The sequence below is a fragment of the Perissodus microlepis genome, chromosome 17 (assembly GCF_051167445.1).
Source record: "Perissodus microlepis isolate ML-2025 ecotype Zambia chromosome 17, ASM5116744v1, whole genome shotgun sequence".
NCBI lineage: Eukaryota > Metazoa > Chordata > Actinopteri > Cichliformes > Cichlidae > Perissodus > Perissodus microlepis.
Window position 1 is genome coordinate 37,915,633 of NC_140477.1, and position 21,009 is coordinate 37,936,641.

Below are 21,009 nucleotides of genomic sequence, written 5' to 3' on the forward strand. Positions count from 1 at the left end.
ACCACCACTGAACAAGACACACAAGCTGAAACGTCAAGACTGGGCCAAGAAATATCTCAAGACTGATTTTTCTAAGGTTTTATGGACTGATGAAATGAGAGTGAGTCTTGATGGGCCAGATGGATGGGCCCGTGGCTGGATTGGTAAAGGGCAGAGAGCTCCAGTCCGACTCAGACGCCAGCAAGGTGGAGGTGGAGTACTGGTTTGGGCTGGTATCATCAAAGATGAGCTTGTGGGGCCTTTTTGGGTTGAGGATGGAGTCAAGCTCAACTCCCAGTCCTACTGCCAGTTTCTGGAAGACACCTTCTTCAAGCAGTGGTACAGGAAGAAGTCTGCATCCTTCAAGAAAAACATGATTTTCATGCAGGACAATGCTCCATCACACGCGTCCAAGTACTCCACAGCGTGGCTGGCAAGAAAGGGTATAAAAGAAGAAAAACTAATGACATGGCCTCCTTGTTCACCTGATCTGAACCCCATTGAGAACCTGTGGTCCATCATCAAATGTGAGATTTACAAGGAGGGAAAACAGTACACCTCTCTGAACAGTGTCTGGGAGGCTGTGGTTGCTGCTGCACGCAATGTTGATGGTGAACAGATCAAAACACTGACAGAATCCATGGATGGCAGGCTTTTGAGTGTCCTTGCAAAGAAAGGTGCCTAATAATTATGCACAGTAATAGTCACCTGCACACACAGATATCCCCCTAAAATAGCTAAAACTAAAAACAAACTAAAAACTACTTCCAAAAACATTCAGCTTTGATATTAATGAGTTTTTTGGGTTCATTGAGAACATGGTTGTTGTTCAATAATAAAATTATTCCTCAAAAATACAACTTGCCTAATAATTCTGCACTCCCTGTATTAACATTACATTAGCATAAGTTTCCTCCCCTCTATTACAAATTTTTAAAGGAAACGTTATTTGTGAATGTGTACCATGTGTACAGGTGTAAGGTTCCCTAAAATAAAAGTCTGAAAATAACATTTGAGTTTCTGTACAGGGGGGCACAAGAAGGCTGGATATGGTGCAAATTCTTAAATAAATGACCCAAGTTTTATACGTGAAGTCAGTTTTAAGGTGGAGTGGCTGCTGATGACACACAGCTCATCATCCAGCTTGGATTCGGGAATTCACTGTAAGCACGTTGTGGTCAAAGACCACTGGGGGGCACAAACAGCTCAGTGTTCATCCTGCAGTCTGATTCACTCTCAGGTTTGGTGCTGTTATTCTCAAAAAAACAAAAAAAACAAAAACAAACTATAGATAAAAGCAATGACAGCAATACTGCATAAATTATAAACCTTTCTCCCTTTAAGCACAGAATGAAAATATGAAAACACACTGTCAGCTGTTTTTTTTTTTAATATTGCAAATACATACGTGATGTGATGTCATGCCATGGTGATAATCTCATATATGTTATTATGACTCTGTAATCACCGAAAAGTGCTCACAGTCAGTCTTTGTGACTGCAGTTTTTTAGTCCAGCATAAAAACCAAAGTACACTTTGAACCAGTATATAAAAAATATTTTGAGTTTTAAAAGTTCATGTTCACTGGCGCACACACTACCAGACACTCCTTCTCCATGCTTCATGGTGGGAACCATGCATGTAGAGACCATCGTTCACCTTTGTGGAACCAAAGATCTCAAATTTGGACTCATCACACCAAAGCACAGATGGTCTAATGTCCATTCCTTGTGTTTCTTGGCCCAAACTAATCTCCTCTGCTTGCTATTTGACCATAAAGGCCTGAGTCACACAGTCTCCTCTGAACAGCTGATGTAGAGATGTGTCTGTTACTGGAGCTCTATGTGGCATTTATCTGGGCTCTAATCTGAGTAGCTGTTGACTTGTGATTTCTGAGGCTGGTGGATGAATGTATCCTCAGCAGCAGAGAGGACTCTGGGTCTTGCTTTCCTGGGGCGGTCCTCGTGTGAGCCAGTTTCTTCGTAGCGCTTTATGGTTTTTGTGAAGTTTTTGCAATTTCCTGGACTGACTGACCTTCAGTTCTTAAAGTAATGACAGACTGTTGTTTCCTTCGCTGATTGGTTCTTGCCATAATATGAATTCTAACAGTTGTCAAATAGAGCTGTCAGCTGTGTACTATGCCTGCACAATAAATCGAAAATTTATTGTCATCGCAATATCAGCCTGTGCGATGGGCCCATTGCAAAAGACGGCGTAAACTGCGATAATTGGGTACCTTAAAATGTTTACACACATGCTTTAAAGAATTTGCCAATCAAAGAACCCCCTTTACACATTAGACCAGTCGAATAGAGCCCTTCACGGCATTAACCAATCAAATGGATTAGAGGCCCGCCTCCTACGTAGGTGGGGAGCGAACAACGCTGCAGCAACGAGTCAGTTGTAATGGCTGAGAGCGAGACGCATGACGAGAACGCTACTGACTATGAACTCGTGGCTAAAAAAAAATAGTACCTCGCTTATTTGGAGGTACTTTGGATTTGGTAAAGACGACGTTCTCCAAACACAGGTGCTCTGCAACACTTGCCGAACACTTGTGGCAACCACCAGAGGAAACACGACTAATCTCCACCATCATCTTCAATACAACCACAGAGAACAGTTTGAAGAGTTCCAGAAAGACAGGGCTAGCCAAACAAAGGTTGCTAATGTTAAGACAAAGAGCGCAGCAGTCCAACAGCCGTCTCTGTATCAGAGTTTTTCAAGTGCAACTCCTTATGAGAAAACGTCGAAGCGCTACAAAGAAATAACAGAGGCCATTACACATTTTTTGACAAAGACATGATGCCTATAAATACAGTTAGCAGAGAGGGCTTCACCAGTCTGATACATAAAGTGGACCGGAGATACCGCATCCCCTCACGAAACTACTTTTCCCATGTCGCCATTCCACAAATGTACGAAACATGCCGGAAGACCGTCACGTTTGAACTGAGCCAAGCTGAAAACTACGCAAGCGCTACAGACCTATGGTCAAGTCGTACAACGGAGCCATATATGAGTTTCACAGTGCACTTCTTCACCGAAGACTTTGAACTGAAAACACGGTGTCTAGAGACTGTGTGTTTTCCAGACTCTCACACTAGTGAAAATATAGCCCGTGTATTACGTGAGGTGCTAGCCAGCTGGGATCTTCAAATTCAAATTCAAATTCAAATTCAAATTTTATTTGTCACACACACACAACCATACACAGTATGACATGGGGGTGAAATGCTTGTAGCTGTACAATGCCCGACCATTAAATGACAGAAGAAAAAGTTTTACGATATTTACAATTTACAGGTTAATACAAAATTTACAAATTAACTTAGGAATTTACAGTAAAGAATGTGCAAATAGCAGAAGAGATTATAAAGATTATAAATTATAGGAATTATAGGATTATAGGAAATGTGTGGTGGTGCATGTGGTGATGTGTGTGAGAGTCCAGTCTTATAGTGACGTGTGTGGGAGAGTCCAGTCCTACACCTGGTTCAGGGCCCGAATAGCCTGGGCGAAGAAGCTCCTCCTCATTCTCTCTGTTTTGGCCTTAAGGGAGCGGAAGCGCTTCCCAGACCTCAACAGTGAGAAGAGTCCATTGTTGGGATGGGAGAGGTCCATCATGATCTTCCTAGCTTTGGACTTGCACCGCTTGGTGTAGATGGACAGCAGGTCAGGGAGCTCTGATTGAATGATGCGTCCGGCTGAGCGCACCACTCTTTGCAGATCTCGTCTGTCCTGTTTGGTGCTGTTCCCAAACCAGGTGCAGATGTTTGCCGTCAGGATGCTCTCGATGGTGCAGGAGTAAAAGTTCTTGAGCACCTTCAGTGGCAGATGGAAGTCTCTAAGTCTTCTGAGGAAGAAGAGACGCTGACGGGCTTTCTTAACCAGGGTGTTGATGTGGCAGGACCATGACAGGTCCTGAGTGATGTGGACACCCAGGTATCGGAAACTGTCCACTCTCTCCACTGGCGTGCCACTGATGATGAGGGGTTTGTAATTCCTCGCCTGCTTTGTAGTGAAGTCCACGATCAGCTCCTTAGTCTTGCTGATGTTTAGGAGGAGGTTATTCTCCTGGCACCAGGTCTCCAGGTTCCTAATCTCCTCCAGGTAGGCCGTCTCGATGTTGTCGGAGATCAGGCCCACAACAGCAGTGTCGTCAGCAAACTTGACAATGGAGGTGGTGTCTGATGTGGCTACACAGTCATAAGTGTACAGTGAGTACACCAGGGGGCTTAAAACACAGCCCTGAGGCGCTCCAGTGCTGAGTGAGATGGAGGGGGAGACTTGTTTTCCCACCCTCACTGATTGGGGTCTGTCTGTGAGGAAGTTGAGGATCCACTGACACAGTGATGAGCTGAGTCCTAGATCCGTCAACTTGGTGAAAAGCTTAGAGGGAATTATTGTGTTGAATGCTGAACTGTAGTCCACGAACAGCATCCTAACATAATTCCCTCTGCCAGTGTCCAGGTGACTCAGGGATGTGTGGAGCAGGTGAGATATGGCATCGTCTGTGGAACGATTAGTCCGGTAAGCAAACTGAAGTGAGTCGATGGTGGCAGGAAGTGAAGAAGTGATGTGATCTCTCATCAGTCTTTCAAAACACTTCATCACAATTGAAGTCAGTGCTACTGGACGGTAGTCATTGTGGCAAGCGGGCTGTTGTTTCTTTGGGACAGGAACAATAATGGACTGTTTGAAGCACGTGGGAACCACAGCTTGGGCCAGGGAGAGGTTGAAGATCTCCGTGAACACCGGTGCTAGCTGGTCAGCGCAGGCTCTAAGGACCCGGCCAGGGATTGCATCTGGTCCTGCTGCCTTCCTGGTGTTCACCCTCCTGAAGGTGTTCCTCACGGCATGCTCTGTGATGACGAATGCATTTTCTTCACTGATGCACTCCGAGCGCGCGCAGCCGTTTGTTGTTTTAATTCCTGCGATGTCGAAGCGAGCATAAAACGTGTTCAGCTCATCAGCCAGTGAAGCATCAGCATTCATCACAGAAGAAGCTGGTCGTTTATAGTCCGTTATAGTCCGCAGTCCTTTCCACAGGCTCATAGAGTCGCACTGTCGTAGCTGTGACTCTAGTTTTTCCCCGTAGCTCCGCTTTGCCTTTCTGACCGCGCTGCGCACGTTGTAGGACGCAGCCTTGTATAGGTCCATATTACCGGAGACGAGCCCTTCATTGTAGGCAGCGGTGCGTGATCTCAGAGCGTCGTGGATGTTTTTATCCACCCACGGCCTCTGGTTGGGAAACGTTCGGATGATAGTTCTTTCTGCTGTGTCGTCCGCTAGTTTCCCGATAAATCCCACAACCGCTTCCGTAAACATGTTGATGTCATCAGAGCTGCGCCGAAACATGTCCCAGTCTGCGTCATCCAGTGCGTCCTGCAGCGCGGCCACTGATTGGTCCGTCCAGCGAGCGACCTCCCTCCTGATTGGTGGTTGCTGCTTTAGCCTTTGTTTGTAAGCAGGCATGAGGAAGATGGCGGCATGGTCCGATTTTCCAAATGCCGGCAGGGGCTGAGCCTTGTAACAGTTCTTGAACGGGGTGTAGCAGTGGTCTAATGTCCTAGTGCCCCGGGTGGGGCAGTTGATGTGCTGGTGAAGGTTGTGAAATGTCCGTTTGAGATTCACTCTGTTAAAATCTCCCATAACAATGAGTGCGGCATCTTGGTGAAGTGTTTGTTGATGTGTGAGAGCCTCATGTAGCTCACATACGGCAGTGTCTGAGTCCGCGTGAGGCGGAATGTAAACAGTGCAGGCAATGACCGCAGTGAATTCCCGAGGGAGATAGAAAGGGCGACATTTAACGATCAAAAGTTCCAGATTGGGCGAGCAAGAGCGTGTGAGTGGGGAGATGTTTGTGCTGTCGCACCATCTGTTGTTCACCATCAAACACACTCCACCACCTCTTTTCTTCCCCGACTCCATTGTCCTGTCCATGCGGTAAACCGAAAAGAACCCCATCGGCTGCACGGCGTGGTCTGGTATCGCTGGGTTCAGCCAAGTCTCGGTGAAGCAGAGGAGGTTGCAGTCCCGAATGTCTCTCTGGAACTTGATTCTGGCTGTGAGGTCATCAAGCTTGTTCTCGATGGATTGAACATTGGCTAGCAGGATACTGGGCATGGGTGCGCGGTGTGCGCGAGCCCGTAGCCTGTTCCTGATGCCGGCTCGCTTACCTCGAGGCCGTCGCTTAGTGTCGCCGCGTCCTTTGTTCTCTCTCAGGATCTTAAAGAAGACCCAAAATTTTTTATGGGGGCAATGTTTCAATGTTAAAGTGCACTTTGTTGTTACACTGCTAATACAGCAGCTTTTTTAAATAAAACTGTTGCAGTAAAACGGAAATTATGTATTCAGGGTTTTTTTTGTTTGTTTTGCTATTTATTTTATCGCAAGTCATATCATTATCGCAATATTGATCACAGTTATCGCACATCGCAGGTTTTCCTAATATCGTGAAGCCCTACTGTGTACCAACCTGACTTCTAGTCCCAACCAGATTCAGAAGGCAAGAAATTCCAGGATTCCAGCTTTGGAGTTAACACACCTGTGAAGTGAAACCATGTCAGATGATTACACCATGAAGCTCGCTGAGAGAAGGCCGAGGGTTTAATTCCATGTGTTCATCCATAGTTTTGACGCCTCCAGTGAAAATCTGTAAATAGTCATTAAAATAAAGAAGAACCATTATATTTATATAAATATTATATATTTGTTTATATTTATATATTGTTATTTATGTTTTTGCATATTTTAGTACTTATTTTTGAGAATTTCTTGTCCTATTAATTGTAGTTATTTGTAATGTTTTACTCGTTGTTTGGTAGCATTCTGCAATACTGAGACCTGAGGATCTCACGGTCTGTGTGGCAGACCGTGGGGATGCGGGAGAAAGGACCTGAATGCTGGACTCTGTGCAGTAAACAGTGCGTTTATTTACAGTGAAGTAAATGTAACACACAACAAATCTCCAGTGCGCTCCCACGACTCCCGTGTCGTGCCTTCTTCCAAGTGTCTGTACTCTGCTCCCGAGTCTCCGCACTCTCCGTGCAAAAACAAAATCCTCTAGCAAACAGAACCCCTAATCCCAACAGTTTCAAAGTCCGACCGCACGTCCAGCAGCGGTGTCAAAACAGTCCCCAAAAAACTGAAAAAACCAACCGCAGTTCTGACGGTGGCATCCCAAAGTTTTGGCAGCTGGCCCGATGGACGGTGACGGCAGGAAAACAGCTCGAGTGGCCTGCCACAGGTCTGGCAGCGGTGGCATAGCAGTTCTGGTGGCCGGCCAGTGATCTGATGACAGCCTTGTAGTAGGTCCAGCCACGTAAGAGCTCCGATGGCCCATGGCGAAGCACTGCAGGTGGTTTGTGACGTGCAGGCCGTGCTGGACGGTGACGTGCAGGCCGTGCTGGTCCCTCCGGCACGCTGATCTCCTGCTCGGGCAGAGCGCGTCCATCACAGCTGCCAACAGTTGAACCGATGGTGAAGATGGTGTGGCAGCTGCAGGCAGTGGAAATGATGGTGGTGTAGCAGCCACTGGGGGTAGATTGGACAGTGATGCAGCAGCAACAGGTAGGTGAAGTGATGGTGGCGGTTGAGCAGGTGTGGAGACCTCCAACTGAGGTCTCCAACATCATAGACACAGGAACAGCAGCACAATGCAGAAACAAACACATATCATATAAAAAGAGTCATAAATGCTCATGGACCCTGGGTCGCTCAGACCCAGGTCCTGGACAGAGAATCTGTTTTTCATTCATATCATGTCAAATGGCTGAATGACAGTGAAGCTGAGTCTGAGATCTCTTCTGCTTTAATTATTTGTGGCACAAATTTAAAAAGTTTCTGGAAACATCCCTCAGAGGTTTTGGTCCATGTTGACATGACATCATCACACGGCCACTGCAGATCCATGATGTGAATTTCCTGTTCAACCAAATTACATTCAACTCAGTTCACTTTTATTTATACAGCAAAAAATCCCAACAACAGTTGCCTCCAGGTACTTTATATTGTAGAGTAAGAACCTTATGATAATAAAGAGAAAAAAGAGAAACTCCAACAATGAGATGTGGGAAAGCACTTTGGCGACAGTGGGAAGGAAAAACTCCCTTTTAACAGGAAGAAACCTCCAGCAGAACCAGGCTCAGGGAGGGGCGGGGCCATCTGCTGTGATTGGTTGGGGTGAGAGAAGGAAGACAGGATAAAGACATGCTGTGGAAGAGAGACAGAGATTAATAACAGATATGATTCAATGCAGAGAGGTCTGTTAACACATAGTGCAGACCTTCCCAAAGTGTGGGGCCCGCCCCCTAGGGGGGGTGCAGAGCCATTGCAGGGGGGGCGCGGCATGAAAGAGGGGGGGAAACAAAACGCTTGGACACTGCTAGCACGGGGCAGCCACAGAAACGCAAAGCAGGAGATGAAGCATAGCTGAATATGTTTCCAAACCAACTTCATTCTAAGCCAAAGACTAGAAAATATGGTGAAGCAAATCTTCCCTTTGGGTTCACCTGCACAAGTGCCGAGGTAGGTCTCCCTGCAGAATTGGATTTCCCTGTGTCGGGAGCAGCGCTGGGCTGTTCAAATCACGGACAAACAGGATCCCACAGCTGTTTATGTTTTTGAATCCATTTTGAAAATTGTATTGACAGCAATGTTGAATATTATTACACATGAAAAAAACAACTGCACGTAAAATAATCACACCGTGACGCCTCTGCCTTTGTAAATGGAGGGACAGTAACTGCGTGTATGTAACTGTGTAAAACCTGCAGATAGTCAGATTAACAGTATTGTGTCTCTATCTGCCATTCTGCAATTCATCTCATGTAAACAATAACGTGGCGCACAGCATGACGTGAAAAACGGCACATAGCTTTGACGTCGCGCGACGAACTCTGTATTCCTCGTCCACGCGTAAACGCAAAAAGGGGTTTTAAAAAATCTCCGTTTTCGGTGATTCGAGACGCCGTTTACGTGGACGAAACTGCTGCGTTTCCAAAAATCCCCGTGTAGGTGTGGACGTAGCGTAAAAGAGTTAGTAGTTTATTTCCTTACTACCTGTAATTTATTGCAGATTACTTGTATTTGCTTAATTTTTAGTAAATGTTTGAGGTGTGAAATAAACCGCAATGGAGAAAAATATGGGTGTGTGTGGTTGGAGGATTTGTGCGCGTGCGGGGAGGGGGGGCGCGAACATTTTTCTTGTAAACAAAGGGGGGCCCAGCAAAAAAAGTTTGGGAACCACTGACATAGTGAGTGAAGAAGAAACACCCAGTGCATCATGGGAATCCCCCAGCAGCCTACACCTATTGCAGCATAACTAAGGGAGGATTCAGGGTCACCTGGTCCAGCCCTAACTATATGCTTTAGCAAAAAGGAAAGTTTGAAGCCTAATCTTAAAAGTAGAGATAGTGTCTGTCTCCTGAATCCAAACTGGAAGCTGGTTCCACAGAAGAGGGGCCTGAAAACTGAAGGCTCTGCCTCCCATTCTACTTTTAAATACTCTAGGAACAACAAGTAGGCCTGCAGTGTGACAGCAAAGTGCTCTAATAGGGTGATATGGTACTGTGGGGTCATAAGTAATAAGTATGATTTAGTCTGATGCTTGCAGTGTTAGTGCAAACAAAATGGAAGGAAACAATAATCAAAGCAATCTGGATTCTTCCAGCAGTGTCACTAGCACAGATGTAGTCATGGACAGGTGTGACACAGATGTTTCTGATGCCCCTCGTGGTTCTGTCAGGACATCATTAGAGTGACATGAAAACCTTCAGATGTTATGATGTTACTCTTTCAAACCCTTTCACCGCCCTCGCTCTCTCTCTCCTTCTGGAGGTGGTGCTCTCTTGGCCTTCCTGCGGCTCCTCGTTCTGCTCGGCCGCTCAGGTGCGCTCAGGTGCTGCATTATTCACACCGAGCCCGGGGGCTCTAATTAAACCCTGGAGAGAAGCGAGGCGAGGCAGCCTCCGTCAGCCTGGATATGATGAGGATTTCTGATTTAGACCGTGACTTCAGCACGAGCCGCATCAATCTTCTTTTTTTTTCTCCCTCCAAGCTTGAACACTGTAACTCAGAGAGCGCAGGGTTCCTGATGCTTCAGGTGAAGCAAAAGCAGGTTTGGAGGCCTGGACGTCCACACCGAAGCTCAGAGTGCTAAAATATCCACACAGCAGCAAACCAAGTGTGCCTGACTGCTTCTAAACGGAATCACTGCATCCCAGTGTCTCAGTTTACTGTGACAAACCTCTTCTATCTGCATACACAGAACATCACAACAAGCTGAATCAAGTCTACTTTTGCAAAGAGATGTGGGACTTTTACAGATTTACTTTGTTGTAACATGCTGGCCGTCTCACATCCCTGAGTCTGTCTGAGAGGGTCTGGAAGCTCTGGGGGGGGGAGGATTATTGACCCTGTGCACGAGAAAATGCTAACTTCCTGGTTTGAGACCGGATGTGGGGTTGTACATTTCCGGTAGCTTAACTTTGCGGTCAATTGCTACTGCGAAGATATACTCCAAAATCATGTCCAAAACTCGAAAACGGAAAGATCGCGTTAAGTTACAAAGAGCAGAAGGTGGGAACACTCACCACTGTTGTGTCATAAAAAATCTAATGATCAATTTTGACGTTTAAAGAGTTTAGATCGATCAGTTGTTTACATCACTCAACACAAGCAGAACTGCATCACTGCAGCAGAAGACACATCGTCCACATTCAGAAGCACATCTCTGTATAGTGACTGGTCTTGTGATTTAAACAGGCAAATGTTCAGCATTCAAACTACAGGTGAACAATAGTCAAACCAGATGTTTCCCCGTTATGTTGATATCAGCTAGTCAAGTACACACCTACACAGCATGTTAACAAACCGTGAAAAAAGCCACACAAAAAATGAACGATTGCTGGTAAGGGTTTCTATACATTAGTAGTTACGAAGGGTATGTTGTGACTTACCTTCAAAATTACAGCGGTCCCTCGCTAATAACGCGGTTCACCTTTCACCTCGCTGTTTCACAGATTTTTTTAGTGCAAGTTTGCACGTTTTTTTTACGTCACATTGTGTCCTGCATCCTGATCGCTGCAGACGATCTCCTCCGTGACGTCTCTCCTGTACAGTACAGAATCGCTGCATCGATCGCTAGCAGTGTGACTCTGGAGTGCAGTGCTGTATGTCCACGAAACGTTTTGCACCGTCAAAAAATAAAATTGGCTACTTGATTTCACCTATCGCTGGTTATTTTTAGAACATAACACCCGCGATAAACGAGGGACAGCTGAGAAATATAACATTTGAATCCCTTTTCTCTTTTGCTCTGAGGCGCGGGGGAAAAATATCGACAAGTCGATGAACATCATTTACAGATATATTGGGTAAATGCCCAAGACATCTATAGAAATGTAAATCGCCGCTTGATTCATTCATTTGCTTAACTTGTTTTGGACCGTAAACAGGGCGTGAATAGGACTGTCACAGTCTGGCGAGGGCAGACTGTATGAATTGAAAAAAAGGACCCAAAATGCAGACTCCAAGGAACAGGGAACAAAACTTGAATGTTAACAAAAAGCGAGCCGTTTAATATGGCTGGTAAAAAGGTACAAACAAAGGGCAAGGCAAACTGAAGCAAAATTAACACAAACCTAAACTGGGAAATCTAAACGAACAATAAGAAAAACCTAGACAAGGAACTTGGAAGCATGGGAAACATGGCGTGGACAACAGACGACCTGACAATCACACACTGAAAACAGAGGACTTAAATACACAGGAGGTGATTAGGGGAAGTGGGAACACATGGAGGAACAGCTGACTGACATGAGCCTAATGAGGGGACAAGGGAAGTGAAACTAAATACAATGAACAAAGAACACACGACTCCTTCAAAATAAAACAGGAAACATGAGACAGACATGATAATACAAACTTGATAACATAAGACACGTAGCATGAAACACGAAGGGTGAGGGGAAACTTAAATACAGGGGAAGAAAACACAAGGAGTCTAATAACCAAATGAACTTAGATAACCTAATGAACAAAATAAACAAACTTAAAACGCTGGGTCAAAAGACCCAGGATCATGACAAGGACATCGGAAACAAAGCTCCCCACAGGAGTTTCCGCACCGGAAGTAGCATATGCTAACGTGCACATAGTCAATTCTGGAGACTCCCACCAGGTGATCTGGGAAATCACCTTCAGATTAAAAGTGGTCACCTGGACCTTTATCAACACAAGAAAGCGCTAACAATCAGTCACTAAAAGCAACAAATAGTTCAATCCAATCACCGAGCAACCACCGCTGTGTTGTCTTGTTGTCAGGAGATTGCCGTCTCATTTTAAGTTTAGCGTGACATAATGCAGCTGGAGTGTTAGGACTGCCTGAGAATATCTGTAAAACAATAAAATATTTATCAAACACAGTATTTACAAGCTGCAGTTCCTCCAACGTCCACCAGAGGCTCCAGCGGTGAGGCAGTCCCCACAGACTCCCATGTTAAAATGTCCGCCTTCAGTGGATCATTTCGTCCCTCATAGCAACTGTAGCAACGACAATGTTTTTATAAGTCACCCGTTTGAATTGTATTAAGGATTAAATTTTGCATTACTAGGGGCGTGGCCTATTTGAATGACAGGTGGATGGTGACACAGGCGAGAGCTGTCTGCTCAGCTTCACCTGACCTGGACCTCAGGACCATGTTTATGCTTTGAGTCTTCTGGAGCATTTTTAATGACATCATCTGATCAATAATAAGACTGCTGTAAAGTTACTGTACCAACAGAACGTCCAAGAAGTCCGAGCTTCAGTTTTACTGAGTGAAATTTGAAGAGTTCTACTCACCAGAACTGGAAATTGTGAATGCAGAGTTGCCATGTAGAAAAACTCCAGACTGCCCGGGTCTTTGCACTTTCTGCTAAAATAATTCTCCTGTGACGATGTTGGATTCAACAAAGATGATCGCAATCAGTGCAGCAGAACAGGAAGTACTTTATTTATTCATTACCTACATTACCCATGATGCAATTCCTTTTTGTTCTGTGACAGGAGTTTAAATGAACAAGGTGATTTTTAAAAGATGTAACCATAAAACACTTGTGTTTAATTGGTCAGACTGTCACAGCTGATGTGAGGTCGGCTTCATATCGAGAAGAGCTGATCGGTAAATATTTCCATTTACAGACTCGGCATCTTCATCCCTTCACTGTAAAGCGTAAACACTGTGCTGCCTCTCACTGTACCTGTCTTACATCAGCCTGTCGCAAGCTTCAAATTAGTGTCACTCTGTTCATCCAGGCCCCACTTTGCCTGTTTTTACACATCCTCCATGCCGGTCTTCCAGATTTATCTGCACCGTATCTCCGTTTGCAGCTGCTCTGGCCCGATCCTCTCCATTAAGCTTCCACATAATCAAATCTACTGACAGCTCGCTGCAGAAACGCTGCTTTCCTCCGGCTTTTCAAAGAACACACCACCCCCTCCGCCTGACTGCTGCTCTCCACCCGGTTCCAACCTGGATGCTGCTGGCAATGAATTGTTGCATAGCAACCGCCTGCTCGGCACCTACACCGTTCCTCGTGTTTGGAGCCCGAGAACCTCAGAAGATGTCATGATGCGAGCTGAGTCACCCACACGGATCAGAGTCACAACAGCCACGAGGGCTCTTCTTCCTCTGCTCATTCTTTATCCAGCTCACACACACACACACACACAATGCTACACACCACAGAACTGTGTGTAACATGTTTCCTGCAGTCTAAACATCTGCAGGTGACCACCTACACCTGTGACAGTGATGTCATCAGAACAAGATCTGCATGACTGCATCCATGTCAGAACAGCTCGGGAAATCACACCAGATGTGGGTGTGCGTCATGTATTTGTAGTTTTTCTGTATTTGTAGGTTTTTTTTCTGCTGTCTGTGTTTTTGCTCCATTTGTTGCTACATTTCACGTCACTTTTCTGGTCTCAGAAAACTGTTATTTTTCTTTTGGTTACTTCATGTTTTACTTTGTTTTTCTTGTTTTGTGTAACAGTTGTGTTTTTCTTTACTGTACTGAAGGTCTGCCTGGCTGTGAGTAAATGAGTGCATGCATTGTTATGATCTTTAATTCATGTTGTTTGTAACTTTTGATCTGGATTATTTTATCCATCCATCCATCTTCTTCCGCGTATCCGGGGCCGAGTCGCGGGGGCAGCAACCTAAGAAGAGAAGCCCAGACCTCCCTCTCCCCAGCCACCTCCTCCAGCTTGTCCGCAGGAACACCAAGGCGTTCCCAGGCCAGCCGAGAGATATAATCTCTCCAGCGTGTCCTGGTTCTGGCCCGGGGCCTCTTGCAGTGGGACATGCCTAGAACACCTCACCCAGGAGGCATCCTTGTCAGACGCCCTTATCAAACCACCTCAACTGGCTCCTTTCAATGTGGAGGAGCAGCCGCTCTACTCTGAGCCCCTCCTGGATGGCCAAACTCCTTATCCTCTAAGGGAGAGGCCAGCCACTCTTCAGAGGAAGCTGATTTCTGCCGCTTGTATCCGCAATCTCGTTCTTTCGGTCACTACCCACAGCTCGTGACCATAGGTGAGGGTAGGGACGTAGATCAACCGTTAAATTGAGAGCTTCGCTTTTACTCTCAGCTCTCTCTTCACCATGATGGACTGTGTTGAAGGGTTTTTTTTATGTTGTAATATAATATATTATGGTCCGTAAATTTATCCGGCTTTGTTAATCTACTGTGTTGTTGTAAAGTGTTGGTAGATGTCGTAAATTGGGTTGTGTTGGGCCACCATGTGGTCACATTAGGTTAGGTGGGTACTCAGTAGGTGGAGCAAGAGTCTTCTGACTGTGGTAGTTTATAGTTGTTTTAGGTATAACACCAGGAAAATGGGGTAAGCCTGAGTTAACTTAGTGACTTTGTAACTGGCTTTGTGTGACTGCTTAACTTGACCACCAATGTCAGGGTAAGTAAATCCAGAAAGATGCTCTGGGATTTGAAATACAGGATCCTGTGGCTTGTGGATGACTTGCTGATTTTGTCAGATAACGATGACAGATTACCTTTAAGCTCTACCTGTGAACACTGGATATCTTCCAATTTTTCTCAGCCTTGTTGCAATGGTAGTAAAGAAGGTGTAGGGGAAATAATTTGCATAATTTCAAGGCACACCAGAGGGCAAAATGTACACCTGTATTCATGTCTGTCCAAAAGATGCTCCGTGCAGCCTTCCATGTTGGATCTTCTTTTGATCATAGCATCTTTCGAAAGTCTTTACCCAGTTTGAGACAGTTTCTCTGCTGTGCAGTGAGCTCCATCCGCCATCATCTTATTAAACACACATTCCAACAAACGTTCACAGCGGGAGCGCCTTTGATCGCTGGCATCTACACTTGGCCGACTTCTCCGATCACCCTCTCAGGTGCAGGGCAGCTGATAAATCCAGAAAATATCAGTAAAGAGGAAGAAAAAGTGTTTGTGGAAAGAAGAGAGCAAAAACACACCAAATGCCCCCATCAACCCACACCCAATACACTAATATAGATTATGTACAGGCTGCTCTCCATATGCAGACTGAAATTATTGAACAGTTGTTGATTTGTTGCTCAGAGTTTCTGTAATTGGTCGCATAATTCTTTCTAGCTGCTGAGACAACAAGAGTCAAAGTCTGGTGCCTGGAGTCGCCCTCTGAGGTGACTGATTAGCTTCAGCAGCTGAGCTCAGTGAGGTTTGGAGGGAACAGCTGATTGCAGTCAGGCTAAATTATCCATTTACAAGCTGACATTTAGTTTTCTTCTCTTCGTTTTCCATTTCTCTAACCTTGAGTTAAGGCCTGGGGATGGTTGCATTTCTCTGTTCCTCACACTGAAGTTACCAAATTCTGACATACTGAACTCATCTCTGTCTGCTAATTACTCACTCTGTTCAAACAATAAGATATATGACATCTCATTCACAATCTGTATTAGTGATGTATAAACACATAGTAAGTGAAGAAGAAACACTCAGCAGCCTAGACCCATCTGCTCTTTAAGTGTGACGTATGAACCCTGCTGCCAGGTCTGAACTACTCTGTGTTTACTAAGGCTGTTGTGTTTTTAACATGTTTTAATGCTTTGCATCTGGTTCTATTTAATCTGAACAAGCCCCTTAAAAAAGCCATAACCATCGGGAACCCTCACGTTAACTTTTATCAAGTGGAAAACAGTCAGCGTTCATCCTCCAGCTTCACTGTGTTTATGTTATGCTAACATAGCTGTGTCGCTAGCGATCATGTAGCACATCATTATATACCAGCTAGCCCAACTTCAGTAACCCTACAAACATCACTGCTGTTTAATTTTCTGTCTTCATTTATGTTGGAAGTGATAGCAGAGCTGTACGTTTGAATTTTTCAGAAATCTCTCAGTCAGAACATGCTATATCATGTTTAGGTGGAAGCTAGCGAGCTAACTTCCTGCTAACTTCTAACTAAACTTCATAAATCCTGTTTTCATGGATGGCTGGATGTTAAACTTAATTGTTACACCTGGTAAAGCAGCAACACTGATCATTTTATTAAAGATGAAAGAATTTAGACAGTTTGTAACTCTCAGTGATGCCGCAGTATTCGTTCGGCTTTGGGACCTGAAGTGGAGTTTGGATCCGGAAATGGCTAACGACGTGACTTACAGACCAAATAGACACAATCAACAAGAAACTGGAGAGACTTAACAAGATGCCACTCAAGAGGCTAAACCAACTAAAAACACAAAGACTCTGTTTTCATTAAATTCAGGTGTTCCATTCACCTCCATGTGTATAAAGTCAAGCAGCTAAGGATGCAGACTGCTTCTACAAACGATTGTGAAAGAATGACTCGCTGTCAGGAGCTCAGTGATTTCCAGTGTGGTACCATGATAGGGACACCACCTGTGCAACACGTTCAGTCAGGAAATGTCCTCACTACTAAATATTCCACAGTCAGCTGTTAGTGGGGAAATTGGAAGAGACTGGAAACAACAGCAACCCGGCCATGAAGCTGTAGGCCACGTAAATCGCAGCGCGGGGTCAGGAGATGCTGAGATGCAGAGGTCGCCAACTTCCTGTCATTCGTTACAGACTTTCAAACTTCATGTGGCCTTCAGATTAGCTCAGGAACAGTCAACTTCATGGAAACAATGAGCAAACTAGTGATTAAACAGAAGCCCCCAAACCCAAAATCACTGGGTCAAAGTCCAAAGTTCATGTGCAAACAAAGTGGAATAAAGACTACAGAGCGGCAGCTTGGCCCCATCAAACACTGAACATGTCGGTCAGGAATCAACAAATCACTGATTCAAACTCAGAGCTCATAAAACAACTTTCATGACTTTTCATCTTCTATGAACACATTATTATTATCCTATTTTTGCTGTTTTATATATTTTAATTTTATAACTCTCCTTTTTTGTTGTAACAGCCTACGTGAGGCAACTTTATAAAGCAACACAAAATAAATGATTATTATTCAATTATTACATCGAGCCTTTAACCAAACTGTGCCCTGTGACTGCTCCTCATCTGTAATGTTATAACCTCTCATCTGTGGTTCCTCTGAAAAACACTGTGGAGACGTGGAAATGGTGGTTTAAGGGCCAGCCATTCGGTGTGATAATGGCTTCTACATTCCACTATTAATTAAGCCCTGAAGGAGAATTCAGGCCCTCATCATAAAAGAGCTATGGCTGCTTTAAAAACTCTGATTGGTACAAGTACTTCCTCATTTGAAGCGGGCCTGCTTCCTTCATGTCCAATTCCTCGGCTGCTCTTCTTTTCTCAGGCAGGAGGTGATTGTACTCGTGCTGTATTTGATCCCGACTGCAGCGCGCTCAGCTGAGACCGCTCAGTTGTCCATCAGCAGCCTGTTTGACGAAGCCGTTCGAGTCTTTTAAAACTCTTTCTGCTTTTCTGAAGTATAATCAGCTCTCCTCCAGAGACACGTGAGTTATTCTGCTGAATAATAAACTCTTAAATTTAATAAAACACAAGCCTCTGTGCGACCTGAGCGGGCAGCAGCTTTGTATTTCCCCCGTCATCAGGTTGATCTTTTAAACCGCTCTCTTCTATGGCAGAAATTTTACTTTAGCCACAAGATTGTGTTCTAACAATAACAATTGATACAGCTACATTGATAGATAATATATTCACAAATAAAATTGACCATGAAATAGTAGGTGGACTTCTTATAACTGATATAAGCGATCATCTTCCTGTTTTTGCAATTTTTCAAAATTATTTTGGGATTAAAACTAAACAAAAGAATCAAATATTTGATATGATACGACATAGAACAACAAGAGCCATTGCTGCCCTCCAGGTGGACTTAAAGGAACACAATTGGAATCAGGTTTTTGCAAATGAAGATTCAAATAGTGCCTATGATGCATTCTTATCAACTGTAATTTCACTATATGAAAAACATTGTCCTTTAATGAAAATCACTAGAAAGAATCACAGATCAAATAAGCCATGGATCACAAAGGGGATAGAAGATGCATGTAAAAAGGAAAATAATCTATATAAGAGATTCATAAAACAGAGGACAAAAGATGCTGAAATAAAGTACAAGTTATATAAAAATAGATTAGTAAATATTATAAGAACAAGTAAGAAAGAATATTACCACAAATTATTGGAGCAAAGTAGAAGTAACACACAAGAAACATGGAGGATATTAAATAGTATAATCAAAAAGGGCTCAAAAAATAAGAATTATCCAGATTATTTTAAAAAAGATAAAGATATTGTGCTTGATAAAACTAAAGACATTGCAAATGAATTTAATGATTTCTTTGTAAATGTTGGCTTTAATTTAGCAAAAGAAATTCCAGAGTCAAGAAATAATAACGACCTAAATAAACATATTACTCAGAATGTGTCCTCCATGTTTATTGGTGCTGTAACTCATAGAGAAATAATTAACATTGTGAAGACATTTAAAAATAAAAAGTCCACTGACTGTTTTGGTATTGACATGATATTAGTTAAAAGTATTATAGAATATATAGTGCAACCTTTCGCATACATTTGTAATCTGTCCTTTCGAACTGGTGTGTTTCCCTCACAAATGAAAATAGCAAAAGTTATTCCAATCCATAAAAACGGAGAGAGATGTCAGTTTACCAATTATAGGCCAATATCACTGCTCCCACAGTTCTCAAAAATTTTAGAAACGTTATTTGTTGATAGACTTGATAAATATATTGAGAAGCATAATCTCCTAAGTGATAACCAATATGGCTTTAGAGTGAAAAGGTCCACTTCGATGGCAGTGATGGAACTTGTTGAAGGGATATCTAATGCTATAGATAATAAGGAATATACTGTTGGTGTTTTTATAGACTTAAAAAAGGCGTTTGATACAATTGATCATTCTATATTAATGAATAAACTAGAGAGATATGGCATAAGAGGGTTAGCATACAAGTGGATGAAAAGTTACCTGGATGACAGATATCAATATGTCGAATTCAATAATGTCAAATCTAAGCAGTTGAAGGTAACTTGTGGTGTTCCTCAGGGCTCTGTGCTGGGCCCTAAATTATTTATATTATATATAAATGACATATGTAGCATTTCCAAACTGTTAAAATGTGTATTGTTTGCTGACGATACCACTCTGTATTGCTCAGGTAAAAACCTAGAACAGCTTCTGACTACAGCGGAAAAGGAGTTAAATATATTAAAAAATTGGTTTGATGTAAATAAGTTATCATTAAATATAAATAAAACAAAATTGATTATTTTTGGCACTAGACAAATGAAAAATGTATCTAAAATAAGGGTTAATGGAATTGAAATTGAAAGAGTGTACAAAAATAAATTTCTTGGAGTGATAATTGCTGATAAGCTGAGTTGGAAGTCTCATATAAACCATGTGAAAACAAAAATGTCAAAAACCATTGCTATTCTCTAGAAAACAAAGCATGTCCTGGACAAAAAATCATTATACACACTTTATTGTACTGTGTTGCTTCCATATATGACTTACTGTCTGGAGATATGGGGTAATGCATATAAAACGTACACTCTTCCTATTTTCAAGTTGCAAAAAAGAGCTATAAGAATTATAAACCAATCAAACTATATAGAACCAACTAACATTTTGTTTATTAATCTGAATACCCTGAAATTTTATGATTTAGTTGAATATAAAATGGCACAGATAATGTATAAAGCACAAAATAACTTGCTTTGCCCCAGTACTCAGAAGCTGTTTAAAGTCAGAGAGAGTCAATATGACTTAAGGGGAACAGATTTCTTTAAAAAGAACAAGATGAGGACAAATATAAAGCAGAGATGTGTTTCTGTTAGAGGAGTTAACCTGTGGAATAGTTATGACAGTGATTTAAAAAGGTGTAGTTCATTTTCCTTGTTTAAAAGTATGTTTAAAAATAGAGTATTAGAAAAATATATATATCAAGAATGAAAAGAGCAAAAAAAACCAAAACAACCCCCCCCAAAAAAACTCTTGATTCTTTTGCTTTGATGTAGTTACTTATCTAAGGTGGAAAGTTTTTTTTTCTTGTTTGTTTGTTTGTTTGTTTTGTTTTTGCTTTGTTTTATTATTTGCTTCGAGCCCTGTGTACAGGAGCTGCATGCAAAAAGATCTTTTGTTAAAAGGGTTGGCGTAATAAGCAAATGCTTCAGCCAATACCTTTTGATTAGCCTTGTCTCATGCTTTCTTGCTTTGTGGTAGATCTTTGTTCTGTCTTCACTGAGATATTTGAATGCTAATCAATCAAATCAAATCAAATCAACAAACCTGTTAGCGGTGACCAAAGTTACGCCAATATTAACTGCCCAACACTTCCGTTCCTCTAATCTGTCCTCTACTGTCCAGTTGAAGCTCCAGCAGTGAGCCCAGCAGCAGAGACAGACAGGTTTGGACCATTTATAGTGTGGGGATAACTTCAAACTTCACCATCTCGTCCAGTACGAACACTTCTGCCTCCAAAAGTCTAAGAAGGTGGCGACCACAAATCTCATCAGCGCTTCAAAAGCACTCTC

At 43.1% G+C, this 21,009-nt stretch overlaps 1 protein-coding gene across 1 annotated transcript; it reads right to left on the bottom strand.

Annotated features, from left to right (window-relative positions):
- Positions 1 to 21: 21 nt before the first annotated feature.
- On the bottom strand, positions 22 to 13,743 carry LOC146370074 (uncharacterized). The gene is made up of 2 exons (XM_084909559.1): positions 12,830 to 13,743; positions 22 to 11,097 (listed from the first exon to the last, which is right to left on the bottom strand). The coding sequence occupies exon 2, from the start codon at positions 6,106 to 6,108 to the stop codon at positions 3,466 to 3,468; it is 2,643 nt and encodes an 880-aa protein (XP_084765685.1). The 5' UTR covers positions 6,109 to 11,097; positions 12,830 to 13,743; the 3' UTR covers positions 22 to 3,465.
- Positions 13,744 to 21,009: the final 7,266 nt, after the last annotated feature.